Source organism: Ctenopharyngodon idella, chromosome 24 (genome assembly GCF_019924925.1).
Source record: "Ctenopharyngodon idella isolate HZGC_01 chromosome 24, HZGC01, whole genome shotgun sequence".
In the NCBI taxonomy this organism is placed as follows: Eukaryota; Metazoa; Chordata; class Actinopteri; order Cypriniformes; family Xenocyprididae; genus Ctenopharyngodon; species Ctenopharyngodon idella.
This window is the reverse complement of record NC_067243.1, coordinates 24478056-24498267: the sequence shown is the minus strand read 5'-3', so window position 1 is coordinate 24498267 and position 20212 is coordinate 24478056. Positions and strand designations below refer to the sequence as shown.

The window sequence follows — 20212 nt, the reverse complement described above, 5'->3', positions numbered from 1 at the left end:
AAGGCATTTATTAACCCTCTGGATTCGTATGGATTAATTTTTTTATGAATGGATGCATTTTTTTTCTGTCTTCAGAATTTGGGCTACCATTCACAACAACTATAAACCTTAGAGGACTAAGGACATTTTTTAATATATCTCTGATTATGTTTGTCTGAAAGAAGATAGTCATATACACCTAGGATGGCTTGAGGGTGAGTAAATCATGGGTTTATTTTCATTTTTGGGTGAACTATCCCTTTAATGTCTAATCTAGTGATGTTGCTCTATGCTGCCACCCAGGGGACAGTGAATAATATGAATGCCCCATATACAAAAACAAATTAATTCACAGAACTTGTTTTCCTTGCTCTTTAGGGCATTTCCAAAGTTATTTTCATCACTCAAAAAGTCATGTTGCAATTGTTTTCTTGAAGGATTTGGTTTCTGTTTTTAAAGTGGAAATAAATGGTGGGCAGAAAAACAAGAGCAAAAGAGAAACCAGAGAAATCTTTAAATGATAGTACTGTCTTTTGATTTATGTACACAGACTTAAACAGAAACCAAAATGGGATTTGAGTACACAATATAATGCACAAAGAAACTACAGCAACAGAAAACAAAAAATGACTATCACAGACAGACTGCATAGAAAACGGGTGCAACTTCTGTCAAGTTTATTTTGTTTTTGTTCAGCTCTTAAGTTAACAATTGTCTCAAAACGGAAAAACCTAAAAACTAGATGTACGTAACTTGTGCTGCAGAACTAAACGTCATGGTTAAAACAGCCATACGAAAATCACGTGCGATATCAGTGAGCTAGAGTGTGTCCTGCTAAAACAGGACGTATGTCATAGGTGTATAAATTCAACATTTTGAAGTTTCACATTATCCGTATACTTCCCTTATAATGTTCACACACCGACAAAAAAGCAAAAAAAAAAAAAAAAAAAAAAATTCACCCATTAACATCTTTATAAGTATAGAATAATTATCTTTAGACAGATCACCAGAGACTGAAAATAAGCTAGAGCTCTACTTTGTTAGTGTATCTGTTTTTTTAAAAATAACACTTTCATATCGTTCCTCTTTAGGTTATTAAATGCACAATATTAAATGGTAATAAACTGTTTATCATTGTGCTGTCATTTAAAAATCTATAAACACTGCTCTCTGTTTCGGTCCGGCTGGAAAGATTCCATAATGATGGCATTTTGCTGTCTTATGCAATAATGGCATGATATAGAAGCAATAGCTTCACATTCAGTTGTTGGCGGCGTCAGCATGTCTGAGCCAGTTGTCTTCCTCAATGGCGGAGTCAAACTCTTCCTCCGTTTCTTTGGGAGGAGCTCTGGATCACAAATACACAAACATCAACATTTATTTTACACATTTTTAGTTGGGGCTGCAGACTAAAAAACTGATTAAGTGGGCCATTGGCTTCTAAAATTAAATATTTAAGAGTCAAATGACTTTTTGAGTTGCCAAATCACAGAATCACTCATTATAGATTGTTCATGCTTCAGTTTTGTGGATGAATGGATGAATTTTGAAGATCTAGTGCAGTAGTTGAAGATCTACAAAGATTTAAAGAACTAAAAGGAATGTGATGGATTCTTTCAAAAAAACAAGACTCATAAGAATAATTTATTGCTGTATTTTTCATGGAACATTGGCTACGTTTACCTTTTCTAATCCGATCGAGAGGACATGTAAACACTTGATTGGGCTGAAAACCGAAGCTGGAAAGGACTGCGCATGTGCAGTGACATAGAAATGGTGTAATGACTTATGATGTGCGGAATGAGCTGCAGTTGTCGTTAAAGGGTTAGTTCACCTAAAAACGAAAATTCAGTCATTAATTATTCACCCTCATGTCGTTCCACACCCGTAAGACCTTCGTTCATCTTCGGAACACAAATTAAGATATTTCAGATGCACAGAAGACATATTTAAAACAGTTCATGTGACTACAGTGGTTCAACCGTAATGTTATGAAGTGACAAGAATACTTTTTGTGCACCAAAAAAAAAAAAATAACGACTTTATTCAACAATATCTAGTGATGGACGATTTCACAAAACTGCTTCGAAGCTTTACGAATCCTTTGTTTCGAATCAGTGGTTCGGAGCGTGAAAGTCACGTGATTTCAATAAATGAGGCTTCATTACATCATAAGTGTTTCAAAATTTCAATGGTTCACCACTGGGGGGCGTGACTTTGGCAGTTTGATACACGCTCCGAACCACTGATTCGAAACAAAATATTTGTAAAGCTTTAAAACTTCATGAAGCAGTATTTTGAAATCGCCCATCACTAGATATTGTTGAATAAAGTCATTATTTTGTTTTTTTGGTGTACAAAAAGTATTCTCGTAGCTTCATAACATTAAGGTTGAACCACTGTAGTCACATGAACTGTTTTAAATATGTCTTTAGTATCTTTCTTGGCATCTGAAAGTGTTAATTATCTTGCTGGCAATGGTGGCCTCACTGGGCCATCGGATTTTATCAAAAATATCAAAAATACGACATGAGGGTGAGTAATTAATGAAAGAATTTTCATTTTTGGGTGAACTAACCCTTTAAATAAGATGTCATAAATGACTGTTGTGTTATTCTAAAATTCTCCTCATCGTCTGTGAAGTGGAGCAAAACTAAGTCTCATCAGTCCACACTTCATACTCTCATCCACAGACACTTCATTTTGGGAGCGGGAAGGTGCGCTTTTACTGATTGATAAATATAAGCAGCATGGCACAACGGTTCATGTGCTTGTCGTTTCCTTATCAGGACCCGATCACTTAATTTAACATTCATGCAAACACTACGTTTGGATTCATCGAACGGAATGAATTAATTACGATTGAAACAAAAGTTTTGCATGTAAACACAGCCACTGATAGGAATGTTTGTGTGAAAAATTCCTTCTATAGTAAATGTTTGTGTAGTGATTAACAAGACAATTTAAAATGGTAAAAAAGGTCCCCGTACCTAATGTAGCGTGGTTCACACTTGCCCTGGACCACATCCTTAGTCAGTTCCACAGCAATGATGTCAGATTGCGGCACCTCAAACATGGGCTCCAGCAAGAGCTTCTCCTGAAGGACCAGAGATTACACACATCAGAGACACTAGAAGAACCTTCATAACTAAATTAATGTTTTCTGTTATTTACCATAATGGAGCGGAGACCCCTGGCTCCTGTCTTCCGTTCCAGTGCAAAACGGGCAATTGCCCTTAATGCATCTGGGGTTACATTCAGCTCACACTGGCACAAAAAAAATAAATAAATAAATAAAACAAATAAAAATCACAAAACCAGAAGATAAATAACTAGATTTACTAGTGCCCATAAAGTCAGTTGGTGTACGTGTGTGATATACATACTTTATCCATACTGAAGAGGGCCTGATATTGAGGGACCACTGCGTTACGAGGCTCTGTAAGAATCTGCACCAGCATATCCTCATCCAGACTGTGCAGTGGGACCACCACAGGCAGACGGCCCACAAACTCTGGGATCATGCCGAACTCAATGAGGTCCCGTGCTTCAACATGCCGCAAGAGCCGGTCCTTTTCCTCAATCTCTGCCATTACGTCCAGTTCATTCCCTGAACTGTTGGCCAGATCTGCAGCTGCTGCAGCTCTACGACCTTTGCCCATGTTAGAGGGCGTCCCAAAACCAAGATACTGTAGGGGACAAGAAGAAACTATAACCTACTGAGAGTCAAATTAATTTTGAATAACCTGCAAATAACTGTACTGTGGACAAACAACCTTTTCATTCTTCCTACGGCTGATGATTCTGTCCAGCCCGTTGAAAGCACCTGATGCCACAAACAGAATGTTGGTTGTATCCACTTGCACTGTCTCTCCTCTCAACTTCCTGCTGTTCTTCTCTGGAACATTAACAATTGTTCCCTCAAGCAATTTCAGCAAACCCTGCAGACACACACAAACATCAACATCGACAATCTGACAATAATGACAGAAATTACACAGTTCAGAAAATATAATTCGGCTGGACCTTTCTTTGCTTGTGGCACAGTTAATTACTAGATTCTTCTGTCTATCCTACTTTGCATTGGGCATCACAGAACTACTCTTTTCTGATTTGTATCTTAATTCACATCAGCTACAGTAGCCACCGAGGTACCTCAAGGTTCGGTTCTTGGTCCGCTTCTATTTTTTTTTCCAATATACACAGTACTGCTGGGACCATTCATTAAGACACACAGTTTTCCAAGCTTTTAGCTCAACCTATTCTTGCCTCTCAACCAGTTTATTTGTATAAATTAATCTTCACTTGACAGAATCTTGCCCTGGTTGCAAGAAAACTAACTGCAACTCAACCTAGATAAGACAATTCAACACAATATCATTATTTAGCTAGTAGGTCAGCTATTAACATAGGAGATAATGTTTGATTACCTTGACTGCTTACCATACCACCTGGTCATGCAGATTAATACTCCTTAGAAATCAGACCCTTCCTGTCTAAGTGCTTGCCATCTCAAGTCTAGATTGCTGCAATGCTAGGCTGGTCGACCATCCGGCATGTGCAATTAACTTCAATAAATATGCTACATATGGTACATCTGGTCATCAATGAACCCACAGTCACGCTTCTTAGGCTTACTGCACTTTGATATACAGTAAGTTGCCCACATTGTCTGGATCTGTAAGTTCCAGATTCTGAGAGAGCAGTCCTCTTTATTAGTGATTATTTTATTTTTTTATGTTAATTTTCATATTAAAACCAGTAATGTAACCAGTAACCAGACAGAATGTAACAAGTTTCCAGAGATAGGTCATATTCGTGTCAACACTAAAAGTGTTAAGGATCAGTCCATCAAAAATGGTCCAAAAATTAGTTGGTAACGGTATTGCAAAACCTCCTCTTTTTTTTTTTCTTTTTTTTTTTTGGTTTAACCACAGTGGCCATTTTTGTGCCATGGCCTACGTCAAAGTTTTATATGTACAATTATGGAAACCTCGATATCTCAGTATGGTTTGAGCTCCTTGGTACAAAAACAGATCTCTAGAGCACATTTCAAGGTTTGAAAAAAATAAATAAATAAATAAAAAAATTGTCAAGCAACTTAGACCACTTGAGATAGATTAATCCTTTAAGCTACTGTTATGTGGAAGAGAAATCCAACTGAACAAAATTTTCTGTTGTTTATTTTGCTCGCAGCTCTTTAGATTTACATGGAGACAATGTGATGATGAGTGAACCAATAGCTAAATAAATAAAATAAAAATAGCACAAATTTTTTGTGCATTACTGGTATATCATTAGTTGTAAATAAATTACATTAATGTCCTGATTGTAATGTTTTATCAGAGACATTGACTCTGATAAGGGATTTACATCAGTGTGAAGTAGTTGATTAGGCCAGTAACTCTGCGCAGTGACGGCATTATACAGCTTTGGGAGAGATGAATGAGGCTGAAATATAATCACAGACCTGCTGAACTCCTTCCCCCCCGACATCTCTCAGTTGATGAATTCCAGGCACACTGCCAATCTTATCCACCTCATCCAGGAACACTATGCCTGCAAAAGAACATGAACGACAAATCACAGACCTTCATCTAGAAGGGGTTTATTTAAAAAAAATATAGAACATTTAGAAAGAGGAAGCAAAATGTTTAAAGGTCAAGTATAGAGGTTTTTATTAGTCAACTCATATTAGTCAACTTCTGTTCCTCATAATGAAAGAATATAACATTGCTTATTAAATGATGTTGTTATATAGTTGGGCGGCATTATTTTAGTGAGCAGAAGGATGTTTGCTTCATAGGAATGCAGAACATAAATGTACAATGTTACAAAATTACTTCTTCAGTCTGGCCATCTTCAGCTCCATGAAACCATTTGTTACTACAGTAAAACATATTTTATGGTATACCATGGCTAATGAACACCAATCAAATCAGTTACACTTTACTGACACGGATCCGTGAAAATGACTAAAAACGTTGTATTATGCATGCTAGGCCAGTAGTTGGCGATGTCACTTTGTAAATAAACAACATACGCCTATAGTCTGAACACGTAATACACATGCACATGACGTCATGATAGTTTCCACAAACTGCCATTTTTGTAATTTACACGGATACGATAACAATGTTTGCATTTTGAAACATTTTCAAAAGTTTGTGCTTTCAGGCCTCCATTGTCGTGTAACTGAATGGCCAAAACACAAAAGTTTTCAGTTTTTAGTTGAAAATGGTGTCATGTAGACATGAAGTGTTTGAAATTGTGAGTCTTTGAAAGTCTGAGAGTCTGACCTTGCTGGGCTTTCTCGACCGAATAGTTGGCGTCCTGCAGAAGTTTGGCAATAACAGATTCAATGTCATCGCCTACATATCCCGCCTGGGTCAGGGTGGTGCAATCGCAGATGGCGAAGGGCACATCTAAGCATTTAGCCAGAGTCTGAGCCAGCAGGGTTTTACCTATATTGGTTGAATGTGAACAATATCATGTCAAGATTAACAAAATCACAAGATTAAAAATTTCAGGCTTCAGTACACATCAAAATGATCAAATTTAATTCATTTGATAATTTCTTAATTCAGACATGACTATTTTTGCTGATAATTTAACACTAGTTTTGAAGTTTTCTTTCATAGAGATTAGAGTACAGCCCTCTTGCTCTGTCTTGTTCTTGCTCTGTCTAGCGCTAACATATTATAAAAGGATAAAACACATAAATAAATGTCTGGGTCATATTTTACCCCCAAAATGTAAGATAAAAATAATATTTTGCATAAAGAAAATGAAGCCTATTTTATGTTTTTGCATTATTTTCATGACAAGTGCATTTCTCCTCAATTTCTAATCACTGTGAACATTTTTTTTTTGTTATAATTATTGCAATACAAATCCTGTCCAGCACAATGTTTAAGTCGTTGTTTTAATCATCATTAATTAACTTTAGTACAACAAATACTACCATGATATTTTAACTTACAATGTACTCTACAATTTAAAGGCACAATATGAAATTTTCGCCATAGGAGGTCGCTTATTCAAAACAAAGACGTAGCTTGATGACACCTTGATTTTGTGGAATCATGGGAATTGTTATCTTCATCTCAACAGCTGGTGGAAAAGAATCCAACGGGACTCAGGCAGAAATCATATTCATGGATGAGCTAATGTATTAAAGATGTATTAACATTACTGTAGTATGAAGCAGGGTGTTGCTGAAAGCCACTGGAGCGGAACAAGGCCGCTGGAGCAATTGCTAATGAGAGACAAGTGCCACACATGTCTTGAGAGCAGTGGAACTTTTATTATGCCGCAGACGACTGCTTCCACTTCTTCCAGAAATGCGTATGTGGGGTAACGCAGTGCTGTTTTATCATATTAGATACATCTGAGTGTTGAAAGTTGTTATAATGCTATTCTGTGCGTTCGCTCAGCGGCTGCTATAAAACATTTGTTGCACACTGCAGTAAGCTAGATCCATATTAGTCATGGTAAAACATGGCACTCGTGGTAAATCAAGAAAACGAGATTTAAACTATAAGACTTACTGTGTTAAGCTATATAACATGATTAGTTTTCTGTCGATGAATGTATCCAAACTGTTGCTCACATGTCTAATAAAACACATAATATATTAAAGTGTCTTTGGTTTTTCCATGGTTTCTACAAAATATCAAGGATATCAAGGATAACGTGGGTATGATGACATTGATAGGCGACACGGACACGTTCCATGTACTGGATAAAATTGCTTATTTCTCTGGATTGAAACATTCTTGGAAACATTTGGAATAATGTTAGTACAAAAGTCAACAAAATATATAACACTGTTCTAGTGGTTTTTGGACATTTTAATCCAAAACCTTACAGTACATATTGTGCCTTTAAATAACATTTTATTTTCTGTTACGATAATGAGAATATGAAGGGAAGTTAATTCAACTGTCACAAAAGTCAGAATGGAAGAAAAATTCTTAATGGTATTTAAAAAAAACACTTCATTTTCATTAGGAAAACTGTTCATTAATGCTTCAAAATATTTTTATTTATGGAGTGAAATTCTTGGTATTTTCATGAGGTTCACAGTAAAATATAAATTGGATAAATATTTATCAATAGCCATTCAAGTTTAGGCAGCTAGTAATTTAAATTGTAAATGGCAGATCCTCATCACTTTGGGATGTCTACAAGAGGCTATGGCCACAAGATGGTGCCATAACGTGTTATGTGGAAAACCTGTACTAACCTGATCCAGTAGGTCCCAGCAACACAATGTTGCTTTTATCCAGTTTAATATCAGTGTGAGCGGAGTCAAGCACATCCCCGCCCCTTTTTTCTTGAGGAGCTTGCTGATTGGTCTGCTGCTGAACAGACGCACCCAGAGCGTTGCCATGGGGACTGATGCCAGCAATCTGAAGCAGCTCTGAAAGAACAGCACCACCACTTCACTTCATCTCAATCCAGTAAAGCATGTGTTGTTTATTTAAACACGAAAAAGAAACATGGACTCCACAGGAATTTTGCTGTCAAACTTCTTTTGCCCAGAACCCCTGTGGGCTAAATCTCTCTAAAAATATGAAATAACCCAGCACAGATGTGGCTGAGGTTTTGTTTCCTCAGAGTTTTACTTTTGGTCAAGTATGGAATGTGCTGTTTTTTTAGAGGGAGGAAAAAATGTTTACATTTTTTGACATTTAACAAAATATCTAATTGTATTTTATGGAAAGGAAAAATTACAATTATTAATTTTGGGCAAACAATTCCTTTAATAAAGATTCTAATTTAGAATTTAATTTTCATAAATTCAGAGTCACTTTTATACATGAGCTTACACATCTTTATTTCATATTTCAGGATCTAAGTTAGGCTGGCTGTCTATTACACAAACTATAATTGTGTCATCAGATTGGCCTAGTTTCCAGATGTGTCCAGTATCAGCCAGACCGGCAGGCCTACTACTGGCCCACATCCAAACTATAAATAAGAAGCAAATGGATAGAAGCCCCAGTGTGAAATCAGAATGGGCAGAGACCATGTGCTGGCCAAGCACAGACAGTAACTAGGTCATTGTGACACTTTATCCAACTTTATGGAGGTCAGCAATGAGCCCAAATGATCCTGAAGCGGCCGGCACCAAGCATAGATGGTTGATATGTGTACACATAAATGTGGAGTCATGCTGTTTATACAACAAAGTAAAACAAACTTTAAAAGAGGGTCACTATGGAAAATTGAAGGTGTTTACATTACTTTATGTAAAAGTGAAGTATATAAAACAATCACTTACTTGTAAACCGGTATTCATCTTCACGTCTTCTGATCTCTAATTCTATAGAGAGAAGGACAGTCAACTTTAGGTGCCTAGAACACTATAGATAAACTACTGGACAATGACAAACAATACAGACCCCAAAACCACTAAACAGATCAGTGAGCTAGAGACTAGAGAATGTATGGGGTTAAATATATCTCCATATTTTTCAGCCTTTATCTGTTACATTACCATTTAAAAGTTTCGGGTCAGTAGGATTTTTTTTTTTTTTTTTTTAAAGAAATTTATACTTTTATTTAGCAAGGATGCATAAAATTGATGTAAACTGACTGTAAACACTTTTGCACTGTTACAAAAAAAATTCTGTTTCAAATAAATGCTGCTTGAGCTTTCAATTCATTAAAAAATCCTGAAATGTATTATGGTTTCCACACAAATATTAAGCAGCAGAACTGTTTTCAACATTTGTGATGATGATAAATGTTTCTTAAGCATCAAATCAGCATATTAGAATGATTTCTGAAGAATCATGTGACACTGAAGACTGGAGTAATGATCAGTGTTGGGGAAGCTACTCTGAAACTTTAGCTTGACATGCTACAAACAAGCTACTCGTAATTTACATTCAAGCTAGTAGTTCAAGTAGCTACACTACAAGTTATTATCAAAAAGTAGCTAGCTACATTAAAACTCCTTTTTTTACAATGACATTTTTACAAATATTTGAATTATTGTTAATGAAGAATGTTATAAGTAAAATATTTGGGGTTTAAAACAACATTATGCAATGCAATTATGATTTCAAAGAGTAAGGTAAATTCAGGTTGATTGGGACACTTTTTTCCCAGTCATTTGAATGGCAAAAAAACTGTCCCAATTGTTTGATTTTGTAAATTATCCAATACACACAGTACTCAAATATAGCCTATCTCTCAAACTGGCTGTCAAAGTGCAAAATTGCTACAAAGTAACATCAGTGTAAGAACAAAATGTATGCAACTTAAATGAAATACTCAGGAGTAGTCAAAAATGCAGGTTAAAATCACAGCACATGCAGTGATGGAGCGTGCAGCATTTACTTTGAACAGAACTGCTCTGAGATGCCAATAATGAGCTGCTCGCGTGAACACAGTGTGCTTTGCTTGGAATCCCGCCGCAACCAGCCTTTGCAATGCGATAAGTGTAAGCACCACTGTATCACAATTTTATTTTCTGTCCAATAAGTGATCTTTAACGTTCATTACAAAACTGTGGTGGGACAGACTAAACCATGGCGGGTCATCTTCATAATTAAATCAGAAATAGACATTTGATATATACAGTGAAATAAAGCAGGATAATTAATCAATTTAAAAAGGCTATTATTCACCTACTGTATGTGCTTTAAGTCTTTGACGTAGACACTAGACAGCATTTTAATCTTTGGTTCGCATAACTTACAGTCGACTCAAGTGAAATATCCACTCATGTACGTCCTTTACATAATCAACAGACAATCCCAGGTGGCGGTAATGAACAAATTTAGTTTGTGATCTAGTAAGAAGACACTGCACTGTTTCACTTGCTGGAAAAAGTAGTTAGCTACTGGAAAAGCTACACTTTCAAAAGTAACTGAGCTTCTGTCAAGCTACTGAAAAATGTAGTTAAGCTAGTAGTGTCGCTACTCCCCAACAATGTCAATATTTAATTTATGAAATTAGTAATCAATAGATTAATCAATTGAAAAAATAATCATTAGTTACAGCCCTAATTTAGTTTTCCACATTGTTTTTTTAAAGTTACTTAAGCTTATATCATAAGAAACATCATTGTGTTACATTTTATATACACAAATATATTATGTTACGATTATGATGGAGATCTAAAATTAAGCAACAAGTCAAATGTCGCAATTTTACGCAGATTTGTTTGCAACACCACTCAAAAATGTTAATGGAAGTCTGTGTGATATTTTTGTTTTAGTATTATATGTAGGTATTGTTTGCTATGTATTAACATGTATCATTATATTGGTGTATATAAATGACAATAACACAATTGTGTTTTTTCTTGTGTTCAATCATCGAAAAACATGGTGGAAAACATTTTAACGAGATTTGTACTGGTTTGTTATTATTGCATTTTGAATGTATTTGGTTAGAATGACTGTTTGGTTTGATATAAAATGATGATTGTCATACATTTGTTTTGTTTTTTTCCAATGCAAATCAATATACTCAGGGTTTCTGCAGGTTTTATGACGGTATTTTTTTTTTTTTTTACATTTTATGACCAAGTAAAGAAAATTTAAGGAATAAATTAAAGGGAAAACTACATCAATGTTTTCTAAATGTAACTGTCTAGGGAGAAACAATGAGTTGTATTAGCAACACTTTAGAGTTTTGAAAATACAGGTTTCAACAGATTTCCATTACTTTTTAATTCATTTTACAAATAAAAAATAGCTTGAATTTCTCTGCGCCCAACCACTAGAATATGGAAACATCTTTTACTGTACCTTCTGATCACACTGCAAAAAATTGATGTTCTTTCTCAGTAGTTTTGTCTTGCTTTCCAGTGCAAACGTCTAAAGATTCTTAAAGGTGCAGTAAGCGATTTCTGAGAAACATTTGATATTTGAAATCAACCCAAACAAATGCACCCTTCCCTTCACTGCTCCACCCCTAAAATGCACAAACACGCAATGCATGAGTGGATCATGCAAAGAATGAATGTCTCTTTTTAATAGCTGAAGCAAAGCAAAAAAAAAAAAAAAAAAAAAAAAAATGCTTTGCGAAAAATAAAGAACTTTTCATAACTCATTGACAGATATTTGTTCTTGTTATAATCACAAACTCACTTAATTTTGTTACATTTTTCAAAACTTTAATTTACATTTGCATCTCAAGAAAACGTATCAAAAGATCAAAAACTTTATTTTACATTTGCAACTCAAGTAAATGTATCAAAGATAGTTAGATATTTGTATTGGAAAACAGGACAAAAATACTTAGGAAGATATTCATCTGTTGCAGTGCATGCAACATTTAAAGCAATGGCTTTATGAATCTAAGACTTTCAGCTCTGGTTTAAGACCCATTTAGGCCTTAATGTGAGTAAGGGTGAATTAAGACTTTTTAAGACCTTTTTAAGACCCGTACTGATTTACTGTCAAAAGACTAAATTAGTAGTAAAATTTTACAGTAAGTTTCAATTTGTTAACATTAGTTATTGCATTAGATATCATAAGCAATATATAACAATTTTGACAGCATTTATATATTGATTTTATGAATAAATGCTAGATCATGATAAAATACAAACCTCTGGGAGAGAGGGAACTCTGTTTCTCTGCTTCCGCTTGTTGTCGGCCCGCTGCTGGGAGGTTGTTGTAGATCCGTTTGTAATGATTATAGACAGGCAACTGACAACACTTTCTTCGCATACGACTGGCCAACAACAAATTTGTCGAGGTAGGCATAAATCTAAAGACGTTGAGACAACAGAAGCCCATGTAAAGAGTTGTTTACTGCATTTCCAAGATTCCAATTCTAAGAAATTGTTGTCACAGGACTGGCTTTGAGAAGTTTACTTTCAAAAAGTTGATTTAATTTACACAAAGATTAAGTTAACGTAATAATAATAGCAACATTGTGTATGATGTGAATCGTACCTTTTTAGGAGGTGGAGGGGGTTTCTGAGCTAATGCAAATTTAACATGCTCAGAGCTATCTGCTTCCTTATTCAAACCTTTCTTGGAGTCAGTCTCAGACAGAACCACAAAGAAATGATGGCACTTTTCGCATTTCACAAACCGTGTGGAGGCTGTATGGAGTAAACACAAGACAGTCGTTCAGTTAACGTAAAAACACAAGTTAATAGCATAGACAATTTAGGGTTGTGACGGTGAGGAAATTTTCCCACTGGTTAATCGACATGTGACAACAATGGGGAGTGTCCCCCTCTTTTGCACCTCGCTTTTAAATCGCTAATCCGAGATAAAGCAAAAGTAAAATGCGCACGGCCGCACAGGCATTCATAATGGTTCGCAGTGGGCGTTTTCAATTAATTCCTATGGAAGTTGAGCTTCCATAGGAATGAACTGAAAAAGCTCAGTGCCAATAGACTATGAAAGCCCGTTCAGATTTTACTTTCGCATTCAAATTAGCACCAATTCGGGGGCGGCAATTGCTTGAATGGTGGGTTATTGTTCTTAATGATAAACACAACAACTAGAAAAACACAACTAATCCTTTGCAGGTTCCCTATTAACACTGGCCAAAATCCAAACAAAAACAAAACGTCCAGGTCTATCTATTCATCTATTCTATCTATTCATTAAAAGATACATTTTATGAATGAATTGCATTTTTAATGACTTGAATACATCTATTATATGATGAACATGGGTTTAAATTCTCTATTTTTATATTTTTTGGGGGGGAATAACATCGAAAATGTGAGGTGAAGTGTCCTGAAATCACAATGACGACCGTTAAGAGATCATGTGTGAACAGTACCTATGGACTATTTCCACAGACTGTGATGTGATGTTTTAACTTCAGAATCTTACATTTTTCTTAAATTTTTTTTTTTTTATATTTTCAATTTTTAACATTATTAACACTCTACTTTGTATTATATTACCTTTGCATCAAATTTAAAAAAAAACTAGTTAACGCTGCCGTGAGGATGTTTCTAATACAGGGAGTGACGGTAAAATTGACTTCTTTCTCTCTTCTGACTGTCATTATCAATCTCTCTCTATTTTTTCCTCTTTTTGAAAGTTGTGAAAACACTATTGTGGGGTTTGTCTTTTACTATTTGAGCAAATGGGAACACAAAAATATATGTAATGTTTATTTAACCAGGAAGATGTGACAACATTATCAAAATTCATGTCCCAGTTACACTTTGTGTATATATTTTATATATATTTTGTATATATATTTGCCTCCATTTCAGAACAACTATGAAATGTGCAACAGCAACAATACTACTACTAATGATTTTGTTAATACTGTGCATTATGGCAAGCAGGGTGGGGCCAAGAGCCATAGGAATGGAGCAAGGCCGGTGGCAAGAGTGCTAATGAGCATCACCTGCGCGCCACACGGGCCTTGAGTCTCACGGAGGAGCACCAGAAGGATAAAAGGAGGAGTGACAGAAGTGCAAGACGAGAGAACACCAGGCCTGGACTTTATGTTGTTGTTTTATTATGTTTTTTATGCGGCAGTCGATCGTGAAGGGTTGCTGCTTTACTTTCATGTTGTTGTTTATGTTTATCATTATTAAAGTTGATCGTTTACCGGTTCCTGCCTCCTTCCCTGAGCATTGAACATCGTTATATGCATAATTACAGAGATTTTAAGATGATTACGAGTGTTGCTGAAATTATAGGCATCCAGGATGCAAGAGATCCTGCTTTCTCATTATGATTTACTTTTTCCTTCATAGCTATATAACATTAACTTTTATTAAAAATGGCATGAATGTTTTACAAAATCATTTAAAACCAACAAACAGATATTTCTGAGAACATGGCACAGGTGTTTTAAGCTAGATTTTTCCTTCCTTTTGACAGACTTTTCTTTATGGTGGCCACTCTTATTGATTAAAATGGCAACACTGTAAATGAACAATTGAATAGAAATTGAATGCTAATGTGGAATCTAGGTCAATGGAAAAAGCAATACTTACACACAAAAGTCTCCACATGTGTACAAGGATCTCCACATTTTGGACACCTCAGCTGACTGCCACCTTTCCCAGAACCCCCACCACCTGACGCCCGCTTTCCACCAGCCTCAGTTACGCCCTTCTGCAAACAGCAAAATGGCACCATCAGTAGTTATAAATATTTAACACTTCCAACAAACATTCACATGAAATAATGTAACAAAAATGATGAAATGTACCTTTCCTCCATCACTATCTCTGGGTGAACTTTCTTTAGAGGCGAAACACACTGCTGTTTGCGAAAACGATCTGTTGTGCAGGAACCGAGGTAGATGAACTTCATCACACACTGGTCTAGTGAGGCTGAAGAGCTGCACATGTGAACGAGAGAAACCTACAACAAAAACATACACAAAACACCAAACAATTGAATCAGTCGGATTACACTTGAATTTGCCACTAAAAAATAGAACCACTTGTAAAAAAAGAAGTGCGCTTAATTGCACTGAATGTGTATTTGCAGTGTACTTCAAATTTTAAAAGTATATTAACTTGCAAATAATATAATAAAAAAAAAATAAAAGGCTACTTAAGTGTACTAAAGAGAACACACTTTCATTTTAACTATAATGCATTTTCATTTAATTGTAAATAACATGCAAATAAGTGTCCAAAAACATTATATTTATTTCACACATTCTTTTTAAAGCATGTTATTTCCAAAATAAGTACTTTTTTTTTTCTTTTTTTTTTTTTTTTAAAGTATGCTAAAGTGTATTTCTATTTAACAAGGAGTACCACCGTTTCAAGCAACGTAATATCATGTACTTGTTTGTTATTGATGCTACAATCATCACCTCAAACATGGACAAAGGTCATAAAACCATAATCACGAAAACAACAAACAAAATCAATAAAATGTGACCCTATTAGGAAACACCACTAATACTGTGATGTAAACACTGGTAGTAATTAATGTATGAAAGAATTATAATAACTAGATTGAAAAGTTTGTAGACATACTTTGATGTTTGTTTGACAAAGCCATATGAAAGTTCGAAAGTTTTATAAGCTTTAAATCTAGTGAAGTGGAAAGTGAAAGACATTGCTAGCATGAATTAACATGTTTTAATACATTGCTAACGTGAATTAAGGAGAAGGTCCTCACTGCAGAACACGAAATCCAGGGGGCGAAGCTGGATCCAGACCCAACTCCTCCCACTTTACATATCCCTAAACCTAACAGTCTCCACCCCCTGATCTCTAAACCTACCCATCTCCACCCCCTGGATGGATCCTGGATTTCGTGTTCTGCAGTGAGGAGCTACTGTGTTTTAGCACATTGCTAAAATGAATTAGCATGTTTTGCTAACATATTTTGACAGGTTGCTAAAATGAATTAGCATGTTGCCAACATGTTTTAGCACATTGCTAGCATGTTTTATTATATTGCTAGCTAGGGCTGCACAATTTATCGTGATTAATCTGCATGCGATTTGGCAAAGGCTGCGATTATTTTATGCGCAGATTGACAGAGCTGTATGGCTCTCTGATCAGTAGTAACTGCTTCTCCATCTGAAAGCAAGAGGGCCATCTTGCGCATAAACTCCAAATATGCCCTGCCGTAGAAGTAGATAACACACATCATTCCAGGAAATCCCTATGGGCATCATACTATCGCTGTAGCTGAATAAACAGAAGATTGAAACACTCTGATTGATTAAACATGACGAACAAACACACGACTACTTTATTCTGTGTAAGAAGCCACATCATCTCACAGAAGGATGTTCAACTGTCGTTATGAAGCGAGTTGAGTAAAAACGTTATTAAATGTTGTCTTTTGTTGGACAAGATGTTAATAAATGCCTCTCATGTCTGGAAAAATGTTTGACGCATGTTGCTTTTTCAAATGTACATTATAAGCGACTCAGACTCGCAGTGCTTTCAGATGGATTAGCATTTGGAGCCATATTTCATTGACAAGCTGCGCATAAAAAAAAATAAATAAATCGCAGCCTTTGCGATTTCATAATCGCACTGAGAATCAATTTCAATGTTATTTTTCATATTGTGCGATAAATCGTGCAGCCCTATTGCTAACATGTTTTAGCACATTGCTAGCATGAATTAACATGCTTTAACATGTTTTAACACACAGTTGACATGAATTAGCATGTTGCTAGCATGATTTAACATGTTGCTAACATGTTTTAACACATTGATAGCATGAATTAGCATGTTGCTAACATGTTTTAACACACTGATAGCATGAATTAGCATGTTGCTAACATGTTTTAGCATGTTAAGCTTTGCTAGTGATAGCTTAAATACTCTATGGCCCGGTTTCACAGACAGGGCTTAGCCTAAACCAGGATTAGGCTTTAGTTCAATTAGGATATTTAAGGCCAGATTTACTAAAGAGGGCAAATTACCGTTAGAGCGCAATTCCAAAAAAAGCGCAGATGGGAATGGAATGCTCTGCGCATGATCTACTGCCGGCACGCACATTAAAGAACACAGACGCAGCCGGATTTTTGCATAATGGCGAACGCAATCTACTAGTTATCGTCTGGTGTAAGACATGCTTTTTTGAGGTGGTAAATAATGGCACAAACACCAGTAAATTGACGAGTGCGAACCATAGTAAATCACCTTGCGTGATTCATTTAAATACGCTGACAGTAGTTTTTTAAAGCCAAAAGAGGGTTTGCGCTGGCACAAGATGTTAGTAAATCTGGCCCTTAAGTAGCTTTTATAAACGTACACTAGAAAAAAACATTACTTGTATGCATCTTGAGACAAAACAATGGCAATGACATATTTTAAGATATGTTAGTGCAAGTTGCTTTCAGTTAAAACAGCTCAAACATGCATTTTAGTCTGGGACTAGCTTAAGCCTTGTCTGTGAAACCGGGGGTATAAGTCTTATTGTACAAAGATTTTGACCCCCTCAATCAAAGTATATGGGACTTTCCGTAGTTTTGATCGCCTGTTAAAAGAAAATCGTAAGTCGGATCAGTTAGAAAAGACGTAGTACACCAAGTCAGAACAGTCTGAAGTCTGAGCTGAGTTTGGTAGTTGTAGCCCTAGGAAGAGTTTAAAATTTAGTCTCAGAAGAAGAAGAAGAAGATGCTTAAATAGTAGACCAACATAATAACAGACTGTCTGTTAATTTTTATTGTGCTGGCTATAGAGCTGTCTATCTAGATGGCTTTGTGGCTATCATAGGCAACTTTCGAGCAGGCCAATAATGTTTGAACATACTTAAATGTTCAAGCATGTCAAGCACATACTGATAAAAATGTTCAAATTTAATATTCAAGCATGTCAGTGATATTGAAATGTCTGTACTGAATATTTGAGTGTGACTAGTGAGCAAAATGTTTGAAAAAAAAATGCTGGCTAGGTAGGCAGCTCACTAGGTTTTGATATAACCTACGTCCCAGTAAACAGAATGTTTCTAGAACATTAGCATTTGATTATGTTTTAGGTATTATTTTTACAACCATGAAATAACATTCCCAAAATGTTGCACAAAGGTTTTTTAAACACCCTAAAAAATTCCTGGTTGTCAATAACAAACTTTAAACATTCTGGGAACTAAAAACTAGCTTCAGATCCAATGTTAAATGTACTTTAACAGTTCACAGTTATTGGTACTTTTATGAGTTTTGATGGTTCACTCACCTTTATGAACTGACTTTATAATCACTCTCGCTGCAGGTCTACATGAACAGGACATATTTAAAAGCAGATCTGGTGAGAAAAATAATAAGAGTCCACATTAAATACACACATAGACTACAGTATTACTATATACTGCCACAAATACAAATAAAGTAGTGGCAAAGTGCTGTCGGATATAATTAGTAATCATTGCAAGGCCTAAAACTACACTAAGTGTCATATATTTTCTTCAAAACGACAGGTATAACAGTCCAGTTGTATTAGTCAACTACACATGCGCTGCTGTGAATGATGGCAGACATACTTACTAGAACTCTGTGTCCGAGTTTCCTCTAAAATCGATTTCTCTTTCAGTAAGCGAATCTAACACTAGGATCTGAGCAAAATAAAAGGTTTAAGAGGTTTCATGCCAGTGTCATTGCCTGCTGGTCTGATAAATGATGAAGTTGATGAAGTTTAGCGTCGATAAGTGATATAACCTCTGCTGTCATGAAGTGTGTCAGTGTGACGTACATGGCCAGATAGAGGTCTGTTTGTGTCACATGATCACGAAGGGGCGGGGCGGGGTCATTGAGCTCTGTTTCCTAGGAGGCATAAAGTTGTACTTCCTCCAGGGGGCGCTTGATGGCTGATAAGCATAGCCTGCGTCTCAATGCGCATACTCTCCATCCTAAATAGTATGTGACATTAGTAATATTCAATACTATTTAGGGCGGAGAGGGTGGATAGTATGCACAATTTTGGGATGCGGGGTTGGACATAATAAATACATTTTTTATTTCTATGCTGATAAAGACCAATCCTCTTTTGATACGCATTCAAATATGGACATGTATTGTTATTTTGAACATTTTAACGCTAAGGGTGAAATCGTTTAAATAGCTTTTAAATGTTTTTTATTTATTTATTTATTTGATACACAAATGTAAATCCACTCAAAATATATGTAATTTTTTTTTAATGTAATCACAAACAGTCCTGATTGGTTAATTGCGATCAGCGCTGAGAAAAGTAATACGTGCAACGTGAGAGCACCGTTTAGTTCTCACTTGAATAACCACACTGACAAACGAATTCAACTAAAATACAGAGAAGAGTTTAAAAAAAGTTGAATTATTATTATTATGATGTATTTATTATTTATAACTAACTTCAGGACAGCTAAGGTCTTAGCACGTGATCTTCTTATGGAGCTGTTTATTTTCTGCGGAACCAGATCACATTCACAGCGCCACATAATGACATATGAACAGCTGTTTTAATGAAATTAATAAAAGTTTTTCTTGATTTCTAAACACAATCTCTAATTGATATCCATATTATTTGTTACAGTGCTATTTTAAATTTTTAATGTTAATATTCAATAGTAATAATAATAGAATTTAATGTTATTTTTGTATTAAATATTTAAAATCTAGTTTTTCTTCACTTCTTAACACCCTAATTAATATACAGTTACTGTAATTTAAATATTTAATTATTTATATTAATATTTAATAGCATTAATAAGATCAGTATTTAATAAAAATTATTCTATTATTATTTATTACAACAAATTTTGTTATATTTATATTATTATATTTCTCTCTGTATTTAACAAAATTATAA

General features: G+C 35.4%; 1 protein-coding gene across 1 annotated transcript; it reads right to left on the bottom strand.

Annotated features, from left to right (window-relative positions):
* Positions 1 to 639: 639 nt before the first annotated feature.
* Positions 640 to 19141, bottom strand: clpxb (caseinolytic mitochondrial matrix peptidase chaperone subunit Xb). The gene is given in 16 exon segments (XM_051884550.1): positions 640 to 1330; positions 2973 to 3079; positions 3157 to 3249; positions 3369 to 3671; positions 3759 to 3923; positions 5453 to 5541; positions 6282 to 6446; positions 8231 to 8407; positions 9272 to 9313; positions 12560 to 12653; positions 12655 to 12720; positions 12909 to 13060; positions 14936 to 15056; positions 15154 to 15308; positions 18605 to 18673; positions 18913 to 19141. Coding segments are annotated over 15 exon segments (1872 nt in total). The 5' UTR covers positions 18660 to 18673; positions 18913 to 19141; the 3' UTR covers positions 640 to 1242.
* Between the last annotated feature and the right edge of the window lie 1071 nt (positions 19142 to 20212).